At 33.2% G+C, this 25178-nt stretch overlaps 3 protein-coding genes across 4 annotated transcripts; 2 read left to right on the top strand and 1 right to left on the bottom strand.

Annotated features, from left to right (window-relative positions):
- Nucleotide 1: 1 nt before the first annotated feature.
- LOC132715983 (resistance to inhibitors of cholinesterase protein 3-like) lies at nucleotides 2-25139 on the bottom strand. Of its 2 annotated transcripts, none has more exons than XM_060699103.1 (7): nucleotides 24998-25139; nucleotides 16825-16907; nucleotides 15133-15273; nucleotides 14036-14132; nucleotides 8072-8253; nucleotides 5212-5386; nucleotides 2-4633 (listed from the first exon to the last, which is right to left on the bottom strand). In XM_060699103.1, exons 1-7 carry the CDS (start codon nucleotides 25137-25139, stop codon nucleotides 4530-4532), a joined length of 924 nt encoding a protein of 307 aa, XP_060555086.1. In that variant the 3' UTR covers nucleotides 2-4529. The 2 variants fall into 2 exon arrangements, with proteins under 2 accessions (XP_060555086.1, XP_060555085.1); XM_060699102.1 differs by having other exon boundaries at nucleotides 13931-14132.
- On the top strand, nucleotides 19537-21333 carry LOC132715984 (uncharacterized). The gene is made up of 5 exons (XM_060699104.1): nucleotides 19537-20093; nucleotides 20298-20377; nucleotides 20486-20667; nucleotides 20755-20885; nucleotides 21070-21333. The coding sequence occupies exons 1-4, from the start codon at nucleotides 19985-19987 to the stop codon at nucleotides 20777-20779; spliced, it is 396 nt and encodes a 131-aa protein (XP_060555087.1). The 5' UTR covers nucleotides 19537-19984; the 3' UTR covers nucleotides 20780-20885; nucleotides 21070-21333.
- Nucleotides 21807-24901, top strand: LOC132715981 (zinc finger protein 862-like). Its single transcript, XM_060699099.1, has one exon. It carries the CDS (start codon nucleotides 22193-22195, stop codon nucleotides 24491-24493), a length of 2301 nt encoding a protein of 766 aa, XP_060555082.1. The 5' UTR covers nucleotides 21807-22192; the 3' UTR covers nucleotides 24494-24901.
- Nucleotides 25140-25178: the final 39 nt, after the last annotated feature.

Genomic DNA, 25178 nt, shown 5'->3' on the forward strand with positions numbered 1-25178 from the left:
ATAATCTTCTCTAACTTTATTTCTAAACACCAAGAAAATTATGAGTTGTATAAACAGTTTCAATAGCAAATGGATTTCAGAATGACAGTGTAAAATAAAACTTTAAAATATATAACTACTAAACACAGCTAAACAACATTTATGATAAATAAATAAATATGACAAACAAAAACTTGTGCTCCCTTAACTTCGAAAGTGCAAGCTGGAACTATGGAAGGCCAAGTCAGCCCATATATCCATAAAGTGTTACCAAAATCTAAAATGTTGACGACTAACTTTTTGTTAAATAAATTAACACTGCAATCCCCATTGAATCGGTATAGAGTTATATCATAGCCATCTGTAATTGGCATAATATTTGTCTGTATTTTGATCAAGTTGTTTTGTTGTGTTTTAAGGTATACCAACATTGGTAGCCATATGACTACTTTCCAGCTTTATTGGTGGAGGTAGGCCTCAGTGGTCTCTTTGTACATTATTTCTGGCATTTACTTAATATAAGCAACCTTCTGTAATTATCTGTACAGAACCAAAGTTCCTAAACTGAAAGAATAATGCTTGTAAATTTACTATTAAATATTGGTGGTATATACAGCACTTGTTTTATGATAAACGTTTGACACCACCTGAAAATAGTGTTAAGGAACATTATTTTCATTCTATATCAATATATAATTTATCAATTAAAAAACAAGAACATTCTTTGCTAAACTCTCTCTAGATTAGACTATGAGAATATCAAACCTTGTGGCTGTGTGGTGGTTTTGTTTTAATTTCCATATTATTATTATTATATTGTATATTACTAATATTTATATTACGGTATGCCAGTTACATTTTTGTACCCTTTACACTTTGAAAAAATGCAGGCAGAATGACTTTGCTGATCAGTACACAGTAAGGCAAGCATGTATACATAAGCTCTTGGGGCAAACTTCAAAAATGTGAACACATATTGTCAATACAGTCATGTCAGTGTAGTCACAATGTTTCAGTATATGAACACATATTGTCACCTCAATACAGTAATGGGTTAACTCTTTACATAATTTAATAGGAGATAACTCATTACGGCATTGAGGTGACTATAAACTCTCCTACCTGTGACGGACAGTTCCAAATTCAAAGCAGGCCAAATCCTTAACAAAAACACAGAAATCTTTTAACTAAATATATTAAAATTAGATCGCAAATTTTTTTTAAGGCAAAATTAGTGCAGCAATTCACACACATGAAAATTTACAACAATATTTGTTCTCAATCTTCTAGACATGAAAACAGTATGATCAAACAGTTTGTTCTACACTGAAACAACTTGCATTCCATTTCTTAAACAATAAAATGCCAGAGATTCTATGAGTTAAACTATGTTAGACAAATAATATAATTAAAAATAACTGATGATAAAATCTTAAAAAAAGAAAAAAAGAATAACATAATTTCACATGAACACAGGATCAAAATTATAGCTATCCTTCTGCTTTTATAAGATGTAGTTGTTTATTTTCTGTAACAAATATGTTAGATGAAGAGTTTTATCAGATTTTTGAGGGAATATACACATATGTATTAGATACCACTGTAAATTTACATCAAACCAGTGTTAAGAGGAATTAATTTCCTAATATTCATAAGTATTATAGAAAATCAATAAAATATGGTAAACAAGATCAACAAGGAAAGGAGGCGTTCAATAAACGCAACCCCCACACGACCATCTTGTCAATATATCCATATATTTATCAAATACACGTACATTTTGTATATCTACTCTCTCTTTTACTTTCAATGCTATGATAATTTAAGTTGAGCTAGACATGCTGTAAAAATCTGATCCAACAGTGAACAAATTATTTAACAATCAATAAATTTGATTTTGTTTTGTTATGATGCATAGTATTATAGAAAGGAAGACAGTTTTTCAAGGAAAGAATACAGATTACATGTAGTCTACACTATATTCAGAAGCTTACGTTTTATGCTTGCCGAGTAAAAATAAAAATTAGTAATATGCTATCATTTACACTTAATATTGCACAAAATATGAGTTTGACCTTTGGGAAAAATTACACATTTTTTAAATTTATATATCATTATCATGCATACAATATTCCCATTTTTCGTACTTAAAGCTACATGCTTCCAGATGAGCCAAAATATTTTAAGAAAATCAAACTGTACGTACTTAGATTTTAACAAAAGTAAAAAACTTCAAATTTCAAGTAATAATTTAAATGTTTTTTGCCATTAAGGACTTATCTTCTAGTATTTATCACCATATCTCTACTGTGTGACTAACGCAGTATGGGCTGTTTTTGCATATTTTGACATCTTTTCGGTAATTAATGTAGTGCCATTTGCGATGTATAAATTACTTTCTTTCTTCACTTCATAAAAGCTTACTTTTATATACATTTTCAACATTTTAATGAAAATTATCATGAATCTGGAGGCAAGCTACTTAAATGATTCTTTTACAACTAATGCTAAGAAAACAACAAAATACAAAACTTTGGCAACTTAATGATTAATATGCAATCTGCAAGAAAACAGGTAAACTTTAAATAAAAAAATTACAAGGTCAAAAATGTGAAAATCTTAGAAATTCATACTCTATATTTATTATAACATAAGCTGATAAACAAACAAATTAATGTCCTCAGAATGTCTTCAGTGTTAGGTAATTTCAAAAAGTACCGGGAAAATAAAATTTTCAATATAACTACAACATCTAATGAAAGAACATGTATATTAAAACTTTTATATACTACAGCAATAAATTTTTTTTTATAAACTAACACTGAACACAACAAATAATAAAGGATAATGCTTGTGCATTAGGAGCAAAGACCAAGGAATCATAATTCTTAAGTGTAATAGTGTTATGTCTTATAGAATGTAGAGGAAATGCTGTTCTATAATCCACCATAGCATAACATGGTTACAATTTCAGAATTCTTTGGTTAAACATATTTATGTCAGTACGATGAAAACTTGAGACTATAAGAACTCCTGGAACTAACCAATTTTTGTTTAATGAGAAATCATGATTGTCACCCCTATAGGGCTTGAAACCATAATCCCTGGGGTTGAAAGGCAAATACCTACACCACTAGTCTACCTATCGCTACCCATTCAAATCTTTGAAAGTAAAATAGAAGTTATCACACAAGCTGCACAAGTCTGCATTTTTAAAAATCAATCAATAATGCAATATAAATGATTCAATAATCATGTAAAAAATAAATTATGACAAAAATGAACAAAAGAAGTGCACAAAAAACAAACACCCATTGAGATTCTAAATATTGTAAAATTATTCTACACACAGTAATGTTAAGAGATTCTGGGACTATTTGGGAAAAATAAAACTAAACATAAAACTGTAAAATGAATATAACTACCGCAAAATCATTATTATTCATGGAGTAATAATTTTCATGAATAGGTCAAGATCCAATAAAATTCAATTTTAACTCCCGTAAGATTATTTTGCATAACATTATTTGCATTTTTCTTTCTTTTATTTTTGCAAAAATAGAAAACCATGAATCAAGGAACAATGGAAATTTGTCTTTTTTTACATGTCTTTTATATATTTTATATATATTTTTTTTTTAACAAAACCACAAAATTTCATATCCACAAAATTAAATTATTTTACAGCATTCTGTCAGTAGTAAACATGATTTGTCATGGAAAGTGCTAACAATATGAAAACTATTAAGTGCACATATATAATAATAATTATGCATTTTTACAAATATCTGTGAAAAGATATTTAAACCCTTAACCTGTCATGGCAATAGATTCTACCTATGCCACCAGTGCAGACCAAGGTCATCTGACACATCTATGCCTTCTCATAATGGTCTGCACTGATAGGTACTCATTCAGTATATGGTAATTTAATTATTGTTCCCTATTCAGTCACTACAAGTCACAATATATACTGATGAAGATGCTTCGTATACTAAGACACTGAACTGTCAGTTTGGTGTGAATCAAATTTTGCAAAACATGTTTTCTCTTTAATATTTTAATGACATAACAGAATCTGTAAAAATCAAAATGAAAATTTTTATCATTGTCAAAAGAGCAAACTAAAAATGACCATGATATTTATCCTACATTACCCATACTTACTGATGCTAGAATGAAAAACTGACCGCAAAAATAACATTTTTGTAACAGTTTTATACCTGACCTTTACATAGAGCAAAAATAAGAGATTGATATTTATGGCGAATATATATTTTTGATTCCACTATATTCAGTTAAAATACAAACAATCAAATGTATAGGCCCTAAAAAATGCAAAATAATTGCCAAAAGAGTTCTTAAATACTTTATATCATGTGTATGCATCTTACTTTCATGATATAAAAAATACAAAAGTTGGTCAACAATAAATGTCTTAAGTGGATATATTAAAGCACATTTCTCATTTTCATCAAACATATAGTACATACCCCATTTGAAAATTAAAACAGTAAATATATATCACAATGTTTAAACAATGATCAATTTCATGATTCAGCCTCTTTCTTTGTTACTCGTTTTCTTACAGTCTTTGCCTCATCTCCTGAATTTTCTTCTTTATCCTTCAGTATTTCTTCTTTCACTTCATCCTCTGTGAAAAATAAACAAACATGATTTAATTAAATGTCATCACTTGCCAGTAGCTATTCATGTTTTCAGAGTGTTCATTTACATATTTAGATAAAGGGTCCAAAGTAGTGTTTAGGCCAAACATATATTCCAGCTACCAGCTAGCAACACTTTAACTATTATACATCCAGACACTAGAAATTTATGGAAATCACCATATAAATGCTGATAATAAGTGATATTGAGTAGATTGAATCCATTTTTTTTCCAAATATTATCAGAGCATGTGTTCCTTCCCTACATTCTAAAAGACTCAAGCTGGCACATATATAAAGCTGGTGAGCTTTTGAAGGCTTGCTGGATATTTTTGTGACATGACAGAATTATGAAGTCCCTGATGCGTTTAAACTCACAACATTGAAGGCAATTGATTTAAAGTAAGAGGCCTTCACCAAGCCACAGAGGACCTGACATTTGTCGGTAATTTGTTCAATTGTAAATCACTTTTATCATTATAAAAAGCTAAGTCAGCATTATACTTGGAGCCGTAAACTTTGTATAATAATTATACAGAATAAAAATCAGATCTTAAAACAATACCTTGACATTTTTCATCTTCTTCTTGTTCCACAATTTTGTTCTGATCACCTTCAGATGTCAGTGTTTCTACCTTGGTTGGACTGTTTTCATCACAACTAGACTCACGATCAGATTTGTTTATAATCTCATAACTCTCTGACTCCTCCGATGATCGATCACCACCATTAGAGGGATCCTAATAATATACAAGTTTAATAACATTAGAGAGATCCTAATAATATACATCTTTTATAACATTAGAGGGATCCTAACAATATACAAGTTTAATAACATTAGAGGGATCCTAATAATTAAAACTTTTATAACATTAGAGGGATCCTAACAATATACAAGTTTAATAACATTAGAGGTATCCTAACAATATACAAGTTTATTAACATTAGCGGGATCCTAATAATATAAAAGTTTAATAACATTAGAGGTATCCTAACAATATACTGTTTGTTTCTGTCTGGGTTTTACGTCACATCGACACAGTTTAGGTCATATCGCGATGTTCCAGCTTTACTGGTGGAGGAAGACCTCAGGTGCCCTTCCGTGCATTATTTCAGGCATGAACGGGCTCCTGAGTAGAATCACCGACATTCCGTAAGCTAGCTGGATAGCTTCCTCACATGAAAGAATCCAAAGTCCCTGTCGGGATTCAAACCCACAGCGGTGAGGGGCAAGTAGTTTGAAGTCAACGACCGAAACCACTCAGCCATGGACGCCCCTCCTAACAATATACAAGTTTAATAATGATAATAAATTGCACTTTAACGTTCACATTCTTTGCAGTTTTGGGAGACTGTATCACAGTAAAGATTGAAAATGATGCATTTTAAATAGATCAGCTGATTTTATAAACATCATATTTTGCATCAGATAAAACCATATCATCTACATATACTTAAGTGCATCTTTTTACTATGCAGTACTAAATTCTGCTCACAAAACCCAGTAGTTACTTCTTACACTTATGAAACCTTTTTAAGAAAAGAAAGCATTCATACCGATAGACTGTCATATATACAAATGCATTATACATTTTAGACTGACACACTAATGCACTAGTGTACATACTGAACCATATTTGTGGCAAATGAATTAAGTGAAACACAATCAGGATTACCAAACAAGAGGGCAGCCATGAATTTCAGGGTTCCCGCTGTTGCTCGCCAATGGCGCCAAATGCGACAAAATATTAATTCTGGCGCATAAAATCTTTAATTGGCGAATTTAACTGTCGCCAATGTAAGATAAAAGCATCCGACAACTAGAACACTTAAATATCATAAGCGGCCGCGTCAATTACAGAAGCGGCCCATATGTGAAAGGTCACGCGCTATTAGTTTGTTTATCAAACTGTATAATCAATTATGTCATCAATTGGGTGAGACTTCGGGAATATGTGAAGATGAAAGCGTCAATGTGTTAATTGGAACAATTTACGTGTTTCATTCTCTGACTTGGGGCACTGATAATTACATGTGTGGTCAACAGGTGTTAGTAGCATACAGAGAAGTGAAAGACCGTGATGTTGACAAACATAATTTGAACTTAAGGTAAGTTGACTCTAAACTGATTAAATATAACTACAGTTTGAAATATTAAATCGGATGAAAATTAAAAGAATAATTTCACTAATGATTGATCTAAAGCCACTGTTTACTGCAATGTTAATATTTTCATATCTGAAATATTATGTAAAGTGCTGAGGTGTCTATTCACATGCAAACCCTATTAAAATAAATAATATTCTTCATTGTTAAAAATTATTAACTTAGTATCATTCTATTTCATTTTTTGTTCTCATTGATTTTTAGATGAAGTCAATTTATAGTATTTTTTATTTTTTTATTTGTATCTGTAGATCACCAGATTGTCGGGTAGAAGCTGGGAAAGATCTTGGCTCAGTCCAGCCTGTGAGAAGAACTGCTATAGGCAAAACGGTGGAAAACAGGACCTCCCAACCTCATGACTAACTTAACATGATGTTTTTGATTACATTTATGTTGCCATGTGTATTTATTTAAATGGAATTTGAAAACCACATAAAACTATGTCTATATTTTAGATAATAAACATGTGCAGCTGTAATAAAATGAAATATTATAAATATGTGTTTGTAATCATAGTGATATATAACTGCTAGCATATCTTAGCAAAGATAGGCATGTCTCCCTTGCAGAATTATTGGCTCCAACTTTGGAGCCATTGGCTCCAACTTTTTCTGATTGGCGAATTTGGTGGCACAAACTAATTTTGACCCAGAGGGAACCCTGAGTTTAACAGTACAGTTGAGTTTAACCAAATATATCGATGCTCCAAAAAGTAACACCTAAGAGTAGAAAAAATGTGCAAATATTGAAAGTTGAAGGGGTAAAGAGTCAAACTCAATGAGATCATAAATGATACAGTGTGTTAGCATTATCAACATGCATTTTGTGAATGAAAGGGAGATAATTGCATGTAAAGTAGGCGACCAAAACTACAAATACAAACAGCACACTGTTTGTTTGATTGCGTTTTACATCATACCGACACAGTATAGGTCATATGGCGATGTTCCAGCTTTACTGCCCTTCCATGCATTATTTCATGAATGAACCATCACACGAGTAGAACCACCAACATTCCTTAACCTAGCTGGATACTTCCTCACATGAAAGAATCCAAAGATTAGAATCCACAGCGGTAAGAGGCAAGTGATTTGATTTCAATTCAGCACACTGTACAGACATACCATAAAAAGTCAACTGTTCTGGAGAAGTAGCCTAAAGACAAGACAGACAAACAGATGAAGCATAGACAAAACATTCCCAATCCCAAAAGTGTACATATTATAGGATTTGAACAGGATTTTGACTGCAGGGATTACCTTTTTATCTTCAGTTTTCTCTGTAGTTTTTTCTTCAGGTTTAACATCTTTACTAGTTTCTGTTTTGTCAGTGGGAGCATCAACAACTTTGGTCTGTACAGCTTGCATAGCAGCTAATATCTTGGTCATTTGTGCCTCGGTCTCCGCAAGTCTCTCTTGTAACTTTCTCATGTCCATCTCCTCTGTTAACATAAATATATTATAACATTTTATTTAGTTAAACTTCCTAATAAATAGTCATTTAAAATAATTAATTATCACTGACTGATATAATTATTTATATAAATACTTAATAAATTAGTTTATAAACTTGTACACCATTTTATTTGGTTTGGTTTTCAAGTATTTTCATACTAAAGTTTTTGGAATTCATAGTGAAAATTAATTTCTTAAACCTTCTATTATAATACATTATGGTTTCATTGATAAACACAAAACATTGAGACAAAAAGACAACAATTTTAAGTCACTGTAAAACAAAATAAAAATGTTTGATATCTTTGAGCCATGTAATAAATACTTTTATAATATTATAATTGGACAAATTCAATTACAACAAGAGTGCCATTGTCACAAAAACTCCCTTCATGCTTGGAGACAAAATATTAAACTATTACATTAAAATCCTTTATCACACACCCGTGCCAATTTTGCGACTCTGTAAAAATTGTATTGCATGCCCGTGAATATATTTTGACATGACGTCATTAGCGTTATACAAACAGAGTGTAAAGACGTGTTAAATGTCAGCATTATACTATATACGAGGGTTGTTCGGGAAGTTCTGGGAATTTTGTCATATCTCCTATATTTTTTGTTTCTAAGACGTAATATTTTGCACATACTAAGATTAGCATATCACGGAACTATTCCTAAAAATTGAATAGAATCAGACAACAATAGCCGGAAATAGCAGTAACCATAGCAACACTATAACGCCGCACCGGAGCAGTCCGACTCTAAAGAAAGGTATAACGCGCTACACTAATAATATTTCGTAATTTTGATAACGTAAAAAATGCGCGAAAACGCTGGTCAGCAGCGGAACGTCATGACGTCATTTCCTGAAAATATCATAACGTTATTTAAATTCTCAACGGATCAACATTGTTTTAAAGTTGTTGCCCAGAGCCACTGAGTAAACAACATGACATCGATAGGTGACGTTGAATTGCGAAGCATCGTGAAATTTTGTGTTGCGCTGGAAAAGTCTTCCACAGAAACAATGAAAATTATCAATTCTACAGGAAAAAACAAGAAATGCAGTCCGGCTACAGTGTGTAGATGGCATGCTCGTTTTAAAGAAGGAAGAAACCCTCCATACAGCCCTGACCTCGCTCCGATGGACTTCCGTGTGTTCCCGGAGCTCAAATCACAGCTGCGTGGAAAACACTTTGACTCAGCTGACAATCTTGTTAAGCATACGCAAGCTATAGTCTCGTCCTTTACCGATAGCTGGTACGTGGAAATATACAATAAGTGGATCAGCTGACACAGGAAATGCATCGAAATTGCAGGTGACTACGTTGAAAAGGTGCGACAATCGATGGACTTTAACGTCGCATAACGTTGCAAATGACGTCGGCATGCTCCGGGTGTTTGTTATATGGTTATTTACTATTTTTATTATGTTTTAGTTTCTGTGTGTATGATGATGATATTTTCAGATACTGTACAGTATATATTGAAATAAATGCGTATATATTTATATGTACGCTTACCCGACTACAGCGTGTGCTATAAAACAATTCTCAGAACTTCCCGAACAACCCTTGTATAGGCCCGCCAATAAAAAAATAACTCTTTTTTCACATGGTCTTTATTTTGGATATGTGATAAATAGAATATTATATTTGTGTCAGTTCATTTCTGAATTTATTGAACTCGTTGAGAGGCTCGCATAATATAATTTTATTCAACTTGTGCAATAAATTCAGTATTGAACTTACACTCATTCAATATCCTCTATACACTGCATAAAGTCTAAATGATCAATACTCATATTGTCGTTTTCTTATCTGACCTTTGAGTCTTCGACCTTTGTATATGACCTTGAACTTGTTTAAAGGAACCTAAATATTGTTCACCAAGGGGCAGGAAAGTGGTTGCACACTTGGTCAAAGTGAGAAATTTGATAGCAAACTTGACACAAGGGGTACCTAGTCATCAATTTTCATAACACTCATACTTATTTTCTTAAGGTAAGTGGGTTTGTATGTAAATTTGGAATTTTTAAATATGCACCTTCCTTAAAGCCATGTTTATGGCACACTCAGTTTAAGGTCTCAGCTTTCTAGCTTTTGAATTGATGAAGTTATTGAAGATATAAATTGGTCGTATAGATATCTTGAGATTTGACAAGTTACAATCCAGGGCGGTTTTTATGCTCATTTATTCACAGCTGTAAGTTTTATAGTTCACCAAACAAGACAAAATAAGTATCTGTCAATTATGTGTTAATGATTTAACTTGCATGTTTCACCAAAAGCTTCAATACACAAAAATATCTTATTCAAGCGCACTTTGGTTGAAAACTTGTACACGTAAGCATTTCTGGTTGCAGACTTAATATTCGTCAAATTGGAATTTTCAGATATTTATCAGGTTAAAGACAATCCATTTATTATCATCATTTGTTCAATGTGATTTGTATCAATGTAAACTGACAGTCATATGACACCTGTGTGGACAATCTAATACAATTCATACCATACAATCTCTTTATTAAATAAATATAAACAGTCATCTGTTTCTAATTGCATTTCTGATAAATCAATTTATTTCACTCCCCATGGTAAAATTGTCCATTATGATTACATTTAAAATTTACAATTCATATCTGAAACATAATCAATATTGGACTCCATTAAGTTACGTATTGGTTTATCATACTTGGTCTTCTTTCACTAATATTGACTGATATTGTAACACATACTAACAGATATCCTGTCATAATTTCAAAGCTTTATTTGAAGTATGCTTACAAATCTAATGCGATTTGTTGGGCTTTTTTTTGGTCGACTGTGTAAATGCTAAATGGCAACTTTCTAAATTTACTGGTGCAAGAAAACCTCTGGTCCCAGTTTATGTATTATCTCAGGTACAATAATTAGTATTTGAGTAGAACAACCCAAGTGTGAATAAATCTAAGAGTGTTAATTATACAATACTGCATAACCAACATATACTATCTAAATGCACTAAATTTGGCATGAACTAAAATTCAAATTTAATAATGAAATTAATAAATCTGTGTCTGTAAAAGCAACTTAGGATAATAAAACATACATAAAATGACTTGGTTAATAGTACTATTAAAAACCTTTCAAAGGTTGAAATATCAGTACAATTGTATGATTTCAAAACACTTGAATTGTTGAATGATATAAACATATGAGGCATTGATATATGAGCCGCGTCATGACAAAACCAACATAGTGCGTTTGCGACCAGCATGAATCCAGACCAGCATGCCCATCCGCGCAGTCTGATCAAGATCCTTGCTGTTCGCTATCAGTTTCTCTACTTGCTATAGGGTTTGTAAGCGAACAGCATGGATCCTGATCAGACTGCGCGGATGCGTCTGAATCCATGCTGGTCGCAAACCCATTATGTTGGTTTTGTCGTGATGTGGCTCATATATTGACTGAAGTTTCACACAGAGTATCATATTGATAATGTAAGCAGCAGTAAGCTTGTAACAATATGAACATTGTTATCTATTCATCTCTACTGACAATTCTGGAATTAAAGTCACTCCAATATTCTAATGATAACATGGTCATATTGATTTTACTTGCATCACACATTGGGATTCTACATTAAAATGACAGATAAAACATCATAAAATGCTTGAATACCAATCAAAGAATGTAGAATAGACTACAAACTACAAAATGCCACAACATTAAATGTGAGGTACAGGGCTTTTTTCCCTTCTATAGTCCACCACAAAGGTTCTTTAAAATCATGCAGTTTTTCCCAAAAAGGCAATTTAAAACAAGTTTTTTTTCCCCTTTTGCAAAATTACCATATAATTTCCACTTAATTAAAGGGTAATGCCCTTTCCTCTACCTGTGAAAAAAAAAGCTCTGGGTTATATAAAACACCATGCAGGGTATGGGGGATTGGGGGTTGAGGGGGGATATTTTAAAGTAGGATATAGACAATGGTAAGAAATAAAATGATTCTGAAGAATAAGTCCTGCAATTATCAGAAAACACACTGAATAATGTTACAACATCTAAGATGAAAGTAATCAACAGATTTACATGTAATATTCTACACAATTCTACAGTGTTAAAGGGGCTCCACTGAGGTTTAAAAGCCTAAAAACATAACATTTGAATTTCTTACATAATTGAGCTGCGGGACTTTAAACAGAAATATATGCTAAAATAGTTAAGAAATATAGTTTAAAACAAATTGAAAATCATATTTTTATGCTTTTCTTAGCAATGTGTTTAAACGCTTTTCATTTTGGGTCATTTTTTTACAATTTGAATAATTATTTTTGAAAAACGAAGCGTGCGAATGATCTGAAATTTTGCACAAAGATTTGTGGTCTAAACCTACATCAAATGGTACATTTAGCTGGAAAAAATATTTTCAGTCCCATCATGTCAAAAAACCTCAGTGGAGTTCCTTTAACCCATTACCCCATGAGCATTTTGTGAAAAATGGCTGTTTTCATTGAAAAGTCTCCCGTTACAAGTTCAAGTTGCTATAAAACTATAAAAACTGCTTCAATACTAATCAAACTTGGCACAAATGTTGACTGGACCATTGCCTTTGTAACAACATGCTCAGTCTTAAATTTCCTGTTACCATGGCAACTAGGGGACATCTCAAAATTGCCAAAAATCACTATTTTGCGTTGATTTTTTCCATCAAAATTGATTTCAAAGTGCTGCCACTTCTCAATGGATTGAGAAAGAGTCAAAGGCTTTTCAGCATTGGTTACACGTTACCTTATAATCGACCTGGGGTCATTTTTAGCCTCTCACAAGTCCAAAATTTTTTTGAACAACATTTCTAAAACAAAAACAAGTGTTTGGGGCCTAAAATAGGCATTTTTTCACCATTTGAGAAAGCAAAAAGGGGGGCGGGGTGAAAAAGGCTAGAAAGGCGTATATATCTGGTAATGGGTTAATAGGGATAAAAAATCAGCAAAATAATAATGTTGTGGAATTACGTGCAAATATTTAAACAAGAAGGCCATGATGGCCCTGAGATCGCTGACCTGTATATAGGCCCCCGGAGCAGGGCCAGTTTAAACCCCAGGGCTTTTATTTGAACAAACTTGGAAGACACCCATTAGAAGATGTTTCATGATGTTTAGTTTTTACTACACACATATAATGAAAAACAATTACCTTTGTGACAGGTGAGCTAAAAAGATTAGGGATTTCAAACTATTTTATAATTAATCAGTAAATAGTGATTTATATTGGATAATATCATAATAAACCCCTCTTGTCTTTTTTAGATAGTTTTCATAATACCTAGTTTTGGTACATTATAGTCATGACTCATGTGAGAGAGTGTTTACTGTTATGACATCATCATTTGAGGAACTATGGCAACATTGGCTATACAAATACCACTCTCATAAGGGTCTACATATCAACATACAAAAAAACAAAACAACATTAAACAAGTTAATTGTTACAACAATTAATAAAAGGAAATATCTAGGTACCTAAAAAAGAAATTGCTGAAACCATTCAGAAAAACATGCGGATATAAGTAGAAATACATTTTAATGTTTTTGATATGGGAACAACACTGCAAGTAGGCTGGAGATATGAGTAGAGACACGACACTAGGCTACATACACACACCACTCAGCAAGCTTACTCATATCATTGCCTTTCACAGTATTAGCTAACGAATGAAGCTTCTCAAGCTGGCCTTTTAAATCTTGTTCTGTTAAAGTATCGCCTTTCTTCCCCGATACTCTACCTTGCTCATCTCCTTGTTGTCCTACGTCATATTCTGAACGTGGCTCTCTACTAGGGCTGCCTCTTCTACTACCACTCTTGTCATTCTTTCCAAACACCTTTACAAAATAATCAAATGTATTAGTATAAAGCTACAGTGTAAATATCCACATGCATTTACAGAGACATGTGAGCTTTAAGATGTATCCCTACATACAAGCTTGCAGGGATTGTACATTCAAGCCCATACTTTTAGAGCTCTTACATTTGAGCCCATACTTATAGGGCCCATACTTATAGGGATCATACATTCAAGCCCATACTTATAGGGGGCATACACTAGAGACAATACTTGAAGGGATCAGAGACTCAAGCTCATACTTGGGATCCAATCTGATTAAAATTAGCTCCTAATTAATGCTATGCATTATGCTATGGATCTAATGGAAACTAATAGGAGGTCATTTTATGTGACCTTTCAAAGAGCCAATCATTGGCAACCTTTCACAATTTTGAAAGCAATGCAGTTTCTAATTTTAACCCGCTGGAAAACCAATTACATTTGTATACTGAGTAGGTAATTTGCACCATCTCGAGAACAAATATGGTGTTGTCCATATAGCTGGCAGGTAAACTGGCAAAACAATTGGAAGGTATAGTACATACAAGCTTTTACTTGTAAGGTTCTTAGATTTGAGCCATTTTCAGTCACATCAATGTTTTCTAGTGAGACAAGACCTGGTAAATTCTAATCAAAGAGCTACAAAGTAATTATAGTTACAAGAACTCATAAATTTCACAGTCAAGCTTATGTAGTATGCATGTTTAACCTAAACATTAACAAAGATAATGAGCTTAAACTCCTAAATAAGATTAAAAAATGTCCAAACTAGAGTTACATGAAAAAAAAAATGTTTTTGAAACATCGCTAAAGTCTTGCTTGAAGTACTTCTAAAATCCACCAGACTATAGGGTATTTATCTTTACTTTTAGTACTCAATCACTCATAAGAATATACATAAATTTGTCAAACAAGTAAGCTAAGAATAATAAACATTGAAACATTATCATATAAAATTTATAAAATCAAAAAATATTTAATTACAGTGATTCTCATACCTTAAACAGGGTATAGACAAGATAAACTACTATTCCAACAGCGTACATAGGTAGTATAACTCCCATCATGCCTCTGCCTGAACCTTTTGTCTGTTTAGATTGTTCCGCTGCCGCTGCTCTCATTCCAGGATGAGGACCATGCTATAATCATATTTGCAATTAAGGTTAATAACTAACAAGAGGGCCATGATGGCCCTGAAGTCGCTCACCTGTATATAGGCCCCCCGGAGCGGGGCCAGTTTAAACCCCTGGGCTTTTATTTGAACAAACTTGGTAGACACCCATTAGAAGATGTTTCATGCTAAACATCTAAGGTCTATCTCGTTGGGTTTTTTAAAAGAAGATTTTTTAAGTTTTTTCTTTACACATATATTTAAAAACAATGACACCCCTGGGGCGGGGCCAGTTTTGACCCAGGGCTTTTATTTGAACAATCTTTGTAGACACTTACTAGAAGATGTTTCATGCTTAATATCTACACTCTAGCTATTCGGGTTTTTTCGAAGAAGATTTTTAAGTTTTTGCTATACACATATAAGGAAAATCAATGTCCCCTGGGGCGGGACCAATTTTGACCCCAAGGCTCTTATTTGAACAAACTTGGTAGACATCCATTAGAACATGTTTCATGCTAAATATCGTAGCTCCAGCTCTTTGGGTTCTTTAAAAGAAGATTTTTAAGTTTTTACTATATGCATATAGGAAAATTCAATGACCCCCTGGGGCGGGGCCAGTTTTGACCCCAGGGCTTTTATTTCAACAACTTGGTAGACACCCATTAGAAGATGTTTCATGCTAAATATCTTAGCTCTAGCTCTTTGGGTTCTTTAAAAGAAGATTTTTTAAGTTTTACTATATACATATAGGGAAAATCAATGACCCCCTGGGGCGGGGCCAATTTTGACCCCAGGGCTTTTATTTGAACAAACTTTGTAGACACTCACTAGAAGATGTTTCATGCCAAATATCTAAGCTCTAGCTCTTTAGGTTTTTTAGAAGAAGATATTTAAAGTTTTTTCTTTTGGTTGCCATGGCAACCACAGTTCTGCATGGAATTAAATTCTTTGAACAATTTTCAAAGGTGACCACCAAAGGAACATTCCTGTGAAGTTTGGATGAAATGAGAAGATGTCATTTAAAGTAAAAGTTTACGGACGCCGGACGGACGCCGGATGGATGGACGGACGCCGGACGAAAAGCGATCACAAAAGCTCACCTTGTCACAAAGTGACAGGTGAGCTAAAAATATATAATTTGAAAATGTTATGGTGTTATGGCTGTTATGCAATTCACTTCTCAATAAGATGAAAAGATTTATGACTGTGAATGTTTAAGATACTAATAATTACATGTATTCAAGTTTTTTTCCATTGAAAAAATGGGGAAAAATGAGATATTAAATGATATTTTGACCTTTACCTGTGCACTTCTATTTACACTTTGATGGGTATAATGACCAGAATAATAGAATAATGCCTCTTTTTTTAAAATTACTCTTGCTCTTACTTTTTAAGTTTTTGAATCCTACTGGCAGCCCTGATTTTTCAACACATAAAACAATAACAACAGTAAGGGAAATCTAGATCAATTAAATGTGCAATGAAATAATGACATAATTTTCCCAAAAAAAAAACAAGAGGCTAGCACCTCTTCCAAATTAAGTGAGAAAAATAACTGAATGACAATACTCACTCTCATTTTCTTTATATGATCTGGCAAATCTCCTCCAGGACCACCCATACCTGGCCTGTCTCTCAAAGCAGGTGGAACAAAATCTGAAAATAAAAATGTTTAAATGTTTAAAGGAATGTTAGATACATGCAAAACCTTGATAGAAACACTGATTTTTCAGATGTACTTTTTGAAAGCTTACCATGCATACTGAAAAATTTAAAGCTCTTCAACAATTTATTTAAATCACTAAATATGTTCTCTGTTCAAAAACTTGCATTCAATAGTGATGGGAGACCAGTCTATTGTCTATAGAAATTCTTCCGCTTAATAAATCATTTTTGGTTTAGTCAGGTGTTCCATTTAAATTTTGAACCTATTCCATCTGCTATGCATACAAAAAAACAATAAACAAAATTTATGTCCCTCCTGCATTTCAAACAGTTCATTTATACCATTATAGTCAGATTTCTACAAAAAAAATAATAAAGTGATGATAGTGATCTAAATATCTGTTTAGCAATAATTCAGTGACTTAATACACATAGGTGCTTTTACCAATTTTTGCATAGCGTGCCATCATTTAATTGCTGATTGCCTTTAACCCTCATCAGCAGTAAATGTGCGTACTTGCAAGCATGAACTTTGGAAAAAAATCATTTTCATTGTAATTTCAGCATGAAATACATTTGTATGTAGGATTGTGCATGACTTGGCATGCTGGTTTAATGTCAGTTCCAGACCTACAGTTGGTTAATTATCTAACCGATCTAAGGAATAAAGAGTTGCTACTCACTTCTGGCTTCCAAAACTTTATAAGCCGCTATTTAACATTTTTGTTTTTCATCTGATTCTGATGCGGCATTAAAGTTTTGGATTAGACCCTTTTACGAAACCTAACCAGATTAACATAAGTTGTTTAACCTTATTTTTCACTTACAAATACACTTGACCCAATCAATTCTTGTGCATTTAATGATAAAACAATTATTTTAACATTGTTCTATACCAAGTATCAAAATATTAATACCGTCATTAAAATTGCCTATTTAACTGTAAAACATCAATTATGTTGATTACAGTCGGCCATGACATTTAGGTGCCACGTGTCGTAGGGAAAGTCAACCAATAATCATATTCAATCATCGAACATGCCATGAAGTAAAGTGAAGCATACCTTGATAAAACTATATATAATCTGTTGATAAGCCAAGGATGGACAAATAAAAACCTTATTACGAACATAAACTACCTAATAGTTTCCAACAGGTAAAAATTTCGGCACTTGGCCGCCATATTCAGGGCCAAAATACCATTTTTGGGGAAGGGGCCTCAGCCTTTTTCTTTGGGAAAGTATGCGTGATTTTGGCATACTTTGGGAAAAGGGGTCTCAAATTAAACACAAACTTTTAACAAGTTCTTCAAAATAGACAAGCAAAAAGCACTGGGAAAACTAATAAGGCAGTAAAAGCTGCGACAGACTTAAAACCTGTGACAATTTAATGAAAATGATTACCTAAATACACAGACGCTTGGGGGTCAGATCCTGCCCCCCCCCCCAACGTGATACGCCCCTGTAAACACTCTACCAAAACTATTTTAATATCTAAACACGAATAGGACATCTATTACAACGATAAAAATGGTTTTCAAACAATTTTTACATATATGAAAAAAATACCGTATACCATCAAGTCTCAATAAAGTAAAGATTGCAGACTCCAAAATGTAAACACGATAACCCTTGTATAATAAAACCTTTATAAATCATTATTAAATGAACCTTACCGTGACTTTTCCGGTGTAAATCAATAGAAAATAGAATTATTTCCTAGATGCAATCAGAATAAACATTTATACATCTCATTGTAATATGAAAATTAACATTTAATTAAAACCGAAAGTAAATTTTGCGTTCTGTCCAACCAATACGAGACCTGAACCCGGCTCTGCGTGGAGCGCTTGTCAAGCCGGTATCCAAACGGTGTACATGCTTTCGACTAGATATCTACTCGAGTATTATATCCTCATGTCCCGCGTATTAGCTGTCTGCAAACGCTCGTTTAAAAGACATTTATTTGTAATAAAACTATTACCAAGATGCACAGTGTGTTGTTTCCCAAGTTTTTTTTTTAATCTTTATAATGTACATTTTAAATATTTGAATTTGGACATGAGGATAAAATGCTGGAGTAGATATCTAGTCGAAAGCATGTACACCGTTTGGATACCGGCTTGACAAGCGCTCCACGCAGAGCCGGGTTCAGGTCTCGTATTGGTTGGACAGAACGCAAAATTTACTTTCGGTTTTAATTAAATGTTAATTTTCATATTACAATGAGATGTATAAATGTTTATTCTGATTGCATCTAGGATGTAATTCTATTTTCTATTGATTTACACCGGAAAAGTCACGGTAAGGTTCATTTAATAATGATTTATAAAGGTTTTATTATACAAGGGTTATCGTGTTTACATTTTGGAGTCTGCAATCTTTACTTTATTGAGACTTGATGGTATACGGTATTTTTTTCATATATGTAAAAATTGTTTGAAAACCATTTTTATCGTTGTAATAGATGTCCTATTCGTGTTTAGATATTAAAATAGTTTTGGTAGAGTGTTTACAGGGGCGTATCACGTTGGGGGGGTGGGGGGCAGGATCTGACCCCCAAGCGTCTGTGCCTAAATATCATGATACTGAAAATTCCAGCAGAATCTGGTCGCGAAGATTACTGGAGGTTACGTACCACGGAGGATACGTACCAGGAGGTTACGTACCATTTTTGGAGGTTACGTACCACTTATATATTTTGGAGGATACGTACCATATATATAATTTATATAAAATACAAATAATATAGAGCATAACAATTATAAAAAAAGACCGAATTTTAAAACTTTATTATTACTTTTTAAAAATCACATATGAGCAATTAATGTAAATGCAAACGTTTTATATATGATTATCACACATTCAGAAATGAGTAATCTAACAAATCACAAACAAATTGCAAACTATTGACATTTGAGTGAATCAGTGTGGTATTAATTATTTATCACAACTCTGATCCGGCTTTGACGTGTAACTCAAACTTTAAATGAGTGAACTCTAATAAACATATAAATATACTGCAATTCTTGTCCGATATCACAACTGTAATTACTTACAGAAAGCAGTATGACGGAATCAGCCCACTGTTTAGTTTGTTCTAAAGAAGTTACAAGAAAACAACATGCTTTACAATGCGACCAATGTAATAATTGGCAGCATCGTTTATGTGGGACAGGTAGTCTTTTTAATTTTATTAATTATTATAATGTTCATAAAAAAATAATTACCCTCTAATAATCCATTATTATGTAAAGATTTAAGTAAATAAATCAATCTTCTTGATGATTATTTATATCATACTATCATACAATTGAATAAAGATTCTGTTTACGTTTCATTTTTTCAATTTATAACTATTTATATAACTTTATTTATTCAGGAATAACACAGTCAGATTACAGGATGATGGTGCGTGGTGTTATTGAGGTCGAGTGGAGCTGTAGCATATGCAAGTCTCCGGTAAGTAATACTGATGAATTTAATTTAATGAAATTTCGCGGCGATCAACTTTTACACAAAACATGCATGCATAATTTCTTTCTTAAAACCTATTTAATTTAATTTCAGGTTGTTGACAACTCACAAGAAGAAGAAGACCACCTTCAAATTCCAGCAATGTTACACGACATTACGAGTGCTGAATCTGACCTGATGGAAGTCGAGCAACGGGTGACCACAGATGAACTTGAAGATCGACCACTTAATATACCTGATAGGGATGTTCAACGCCCTGCTAGAATACTAGATGTGTAAGTTTATTCTTATATGTGAATTTCTGAAATGCGAATCTGAAATTATAATCGAAACAAATAAAAAACATTTTTTTTTTATTCCAGATCAGTACGTGAACCACATGGATGATGACGTCCCAGAAGAACATGACATTCAATATGAGCTAGTGGAAAAGGGAACCAAGAAAGGAGGGAAAATGTTGACCGCAAAAAACGGGTATTGTTTTAACGTAAAAGTGAGTATTTATCGTCAAAAGAAAAAAAATCAAAAATCATCAAAATTTTTATCATAATATCATATTATTAATATTAATATTTTCAGAGAGTATTTATCGTCAAAAGAAACAATCATCAAGATAATATGTTTCTATCATAACATATAATATATCATATTATTAATACATGTATTAATATTTTCAGAGAAAGAAAGACAACTTCACATACTGGGTGTGCAGCGTGCGAAGTTCCGATGTCCAGCATGGGTCAAACAGTACAGCGATACATATGTAGCATCTAGCAGCGGTCATGAACACCCCGCCGATCCTAGCATTAGGGTTAAGGTAAAGGTCACAGCGAAGGTAAGTTTATCATCGGGATGATTTTTTTGAAATATCAATTTCTATTGACGCATCGCGAATATTTATGTAAATTCGTGTTCATCAATTAATTTGGTTGTTTTTTTATTTCTGGCTGCAAGAAATATCCACGTTCCTGCTGCTAGACTAGTTCAGGAAGCTGTCACAGAGGCTGTCACATCTGACCTACCATTTGTTCCAAACATAGACAACATAACGAGGGCAACTAACTTATTTCGTCAGAAAATGCGCCCATCTGAACCATAATTATTGTTATTTTCATTTTATGCACAGTTCGGTTAACGTGTAAATAAAACTTGTAAATGTAAACTTGTCATCGTTTGTTCGTTTCAGTTTTGTGTTGTAAATAAAACTTGTTTATTATCGTTAATTGGTTTGTTCTTTATTCTTTTATATTCATACATATTTAATCTCATTACAAAATTAATACAATTAATGCGCGAATTTGAACAATAAACCTGATAGTTTCACACCTTATCCCTTATTATCACTTTATTATATATTTCTATAGTGGTACGTAACCTCCAAAAATGGTACATTTATGCAGTGGTACGTAACCTCAGAGCAACAGATAAGGTGCGTATTTGCGTATTTACGCAATTAATTTTACAAAATACGCAATTGGTCATTTTAAGATGCGTATCAAAACTCATTAAAAAAAATAAGATACGCAATTGTCTTTAAGATTAACGCGTATTGACATTTTTGTCCCTGCTGCCGACTAAAGTTAACTATAGGGATGTTATCCGAGAATTCCCAAATATAAATAAAGGCTTACTCAATGACTATTCCGGTCTTCGACGGACCCCGGTCTCCAAAGACCACCGAATACTTATAATACTACGGCGCCTAAGATCAGCGGTTTTTGTATACCGGCAGAGACCGTTTATTTTGAGACCGTTGATAAGTAGATATTCATCTGTATCAATAGAAGCATACAAAGCAATATGGCGGCGTATTTACGAGGACGAAAAAGAAAACAACAAGATTTGAAGCAGAACAGTTTAATTACTAAATTCTACCAAAGTAGCAATTTCATTTCGCAGCGGGAACAAGATGTAAAAATTATTTTGAACGATCTAGTATCAAATTGTGTCAAAATTCCGCCAGAACAGGACATTGTTGGAAATATTTTAGACGATGTATTGAGTGCAATATTTCAGAACGTTAACAAAAAACTGACACATTCGGGCGAACGCGTGAATAAAAAAACACAAATGGAATGGACAACTAAGTTTCCATGGCTACTTATTGAAGGCGAGTCAAGTGAAATGAAACTATTTTGCAGCATATGTAAAGCAAAGAAAGACATATTAAAACTAGCTAGTGTATGGGCGAACGATGGCTGTCCTAACATACAAATTTCAAGTATTGGAAGACACAATCTAAGCACTGAACATAAAAATGCATGTAGTTTCACTGAAAAGGAAACGAAAGTGAATGAAATTATAGAAGCTGAAAAATTGGATCATAGTAACAGTAATGTCATTATTTCACCTGAAGATAAAAAACTTTTCAATACAATTTATTTTGCTGCAAAATCAGAGTTACCATCAGCATGTATTAATGGATTACTTTCCTTACAGTTACTTAATGGTGTGGACATGAAGTACAGAGATCTGAGTTGGGACACGATAACTGAAATTCAGAGTTCTATATGTCAGGTTTTAAAAGATAATGTTGTTACTGAAATTAAACATTCAAAATATTTTGGATTGATGTTAGATGAAAGCACTGATGTAACAGTGGATAAAAGGCTTTCCATATGTATTCGCTATGTTAAAGGAGGGGAAGCAGTGACAAAATTTCTTTGTAATGTTCCTGTTGATGACGGCTGTGCACATACCATAATGAACTGTGTAGCAGACACAATGGATCAACTAGGTATACCTCTTCACCTTTGCACATCACTTTCAACTGATGGTGCTGCAACCATGATAGGAAAACGTACCGGTGTTGGTGTTCAACTCCAGGCCAAGTTCTCCCCATTCTGTGTCCAAACTCATTGCGTGGCACACAGACTTAACCTTGCCTGCACTGATACAATCAAGAAAAGTGAGTATATGGTTAAGTTCAGAGATAAGTTTAATTCCCTCTACTTTTTTGTGAGTGCATCTAGTTTGCGGACATTGGCTCTGAAAAGAATTCAAGAAGTCCTACAAGAGCCAGAATTGACAGTAAAACAACCACATTCTATAAGGTGGTTAGGACTGAAAAATGCAGTTGAGGCAGTTTTCCATTCCTACTCGGCAGTGATTGCAACTCTATCTAAGTTTGCTGCTGAAAAGAATCCAGTGGCAAAAGGTTTACACAAATACTTTAACTCTTATAAAGTTGCACTGGTAACTGCATTCATGCTAGATGTCCACAGTGAATTAGCTGTACTGAGCTGTCAGCTGCAGAAACAGAACCTATTGTTCAGTGAAATAAATCCATTGGTAGATGGTACTCTGGCAAAACTTAATAGCTTGGTTTCTTCTGATGGAGAAGCACTTCATGAAATTAAACAAAAAATCTTAATTGAAAATGATGAGGCTAGTTATAATGGAGAGAAATTGTTTTACAATAAGAATATGGAAAAAGAGTTTGAATCATTAAAGTCAGAATATCTAAAGAAAATGAAAAAGAATATTAAAGAAAGATTTAAGAAGAAAGATATGGATATATTTGATGACTTAAGTAAAGTGCTAGAGCCAGAATTTGTGGTTAGTGTAGACAAAAGTGATACAGAGGGAGCAGTACAGCACCTGGCTACATTCTATGGCTATGAGAAAACAGTGAAAGTTGTAGAAGGTAACTTGATAGAGGGTACAGTTGAGCATGAAACTATTATTGAGCCCCTTCTAGATCCTATCAAGTTAGAACAAGAATGGCAAAGGCTGTATGGAATGATTAATGGGGCATATGCATCTCTGACACCACATAAATTGTGTAAAAGAATAATTCTTCTCCATTCAGATTTATTACCAAATTTTGCAGCTCTTGCATCTATTGCATTATGCATGCAACTGACAAGTGTGGAATGTGAGCGCAGTTTCAGCGCTCAAAATCGTTTAAAGAATAAGTACCGGTCATCTCTTGGATCAGAAGCATTAGACACTCTTTTGACAATCAGTATGTTAGGACCATCTGTGAATGATTTTGATACCAAACCAGCCATCACCCTTTGGCTTAAAATGAAGAAAAGGAGGAAGGGAAGATTGTTCTCTGAATATAAGCCAAGAGCTAAAAAGCAGAAACTTTGTTAAATTAGTATTAGTGTTTCCTTGATCACTCCAGGCTTTATAGGAAATAAAAACATTGAGATGATTGCACTTTCAATAATTTGATTTGAAATGGACAATTGTACTTAATTGAACTCTAAATATCATTTGTATGCTATATGTTAAAACAGGTAGTTTTTACAAAGTTACTTTTAGTCTGGCATAGATCTGATTTATGCATAGTTAATAAAAAATAAAACAGTTGTGAAAAGTTTTAGTAAACAAACGTTTTAGCTTCATTAGTATTGAAACCATGAAATTCATATCTTCATAATTAAATACCCAATTGATCTTAAAATCATAGGATAACTGGTTTTAGAATACCCAATTAAATAGAGCCAATACCCAATTCCAAATGAAATGATGGAGTAATACCCAATTCACTTCTAAAGCTTATCTGTTGCTCTGAACCTCCATGGTACGTAACCTCCAAATTCCGTCGCGAATACTAATGACAAAAAAGCTGTCAGACAAAATAACGGAACTTACCATCCGCCTTTTGGTCTTTTGGCGAGGTATTCATTCCAAGTAATGTCATGAATACAGGATGCAGTAACTTTGGGTAAAGGAATAGGAAACATCCTAGTATAACGGCAATAGAGCCATAGATACGAATCGTCTGAAAATCCATTTCTGTACACAAATATTGATTTCTCGTAATTTCCCGTTC

The sequence above is a fragment of the Ruditapes philippinarum genome, unplaced genomic scaffold, assembly GCF_026571515.1.
Source record: "Ruditapes philippinarum isolate M1 unplaced genomic scaffold, ASM2657151v2 ctg260_1_1_1_1, whole genome shotgun sequence".
Classification (NCBI taxonomy): domain Eukaryota; kingdom Metazoa; phylum Mollusca; class Bivalvia; order Venerida; family Veneridae; genus Ruditapes; species Ruditapes philippinarum.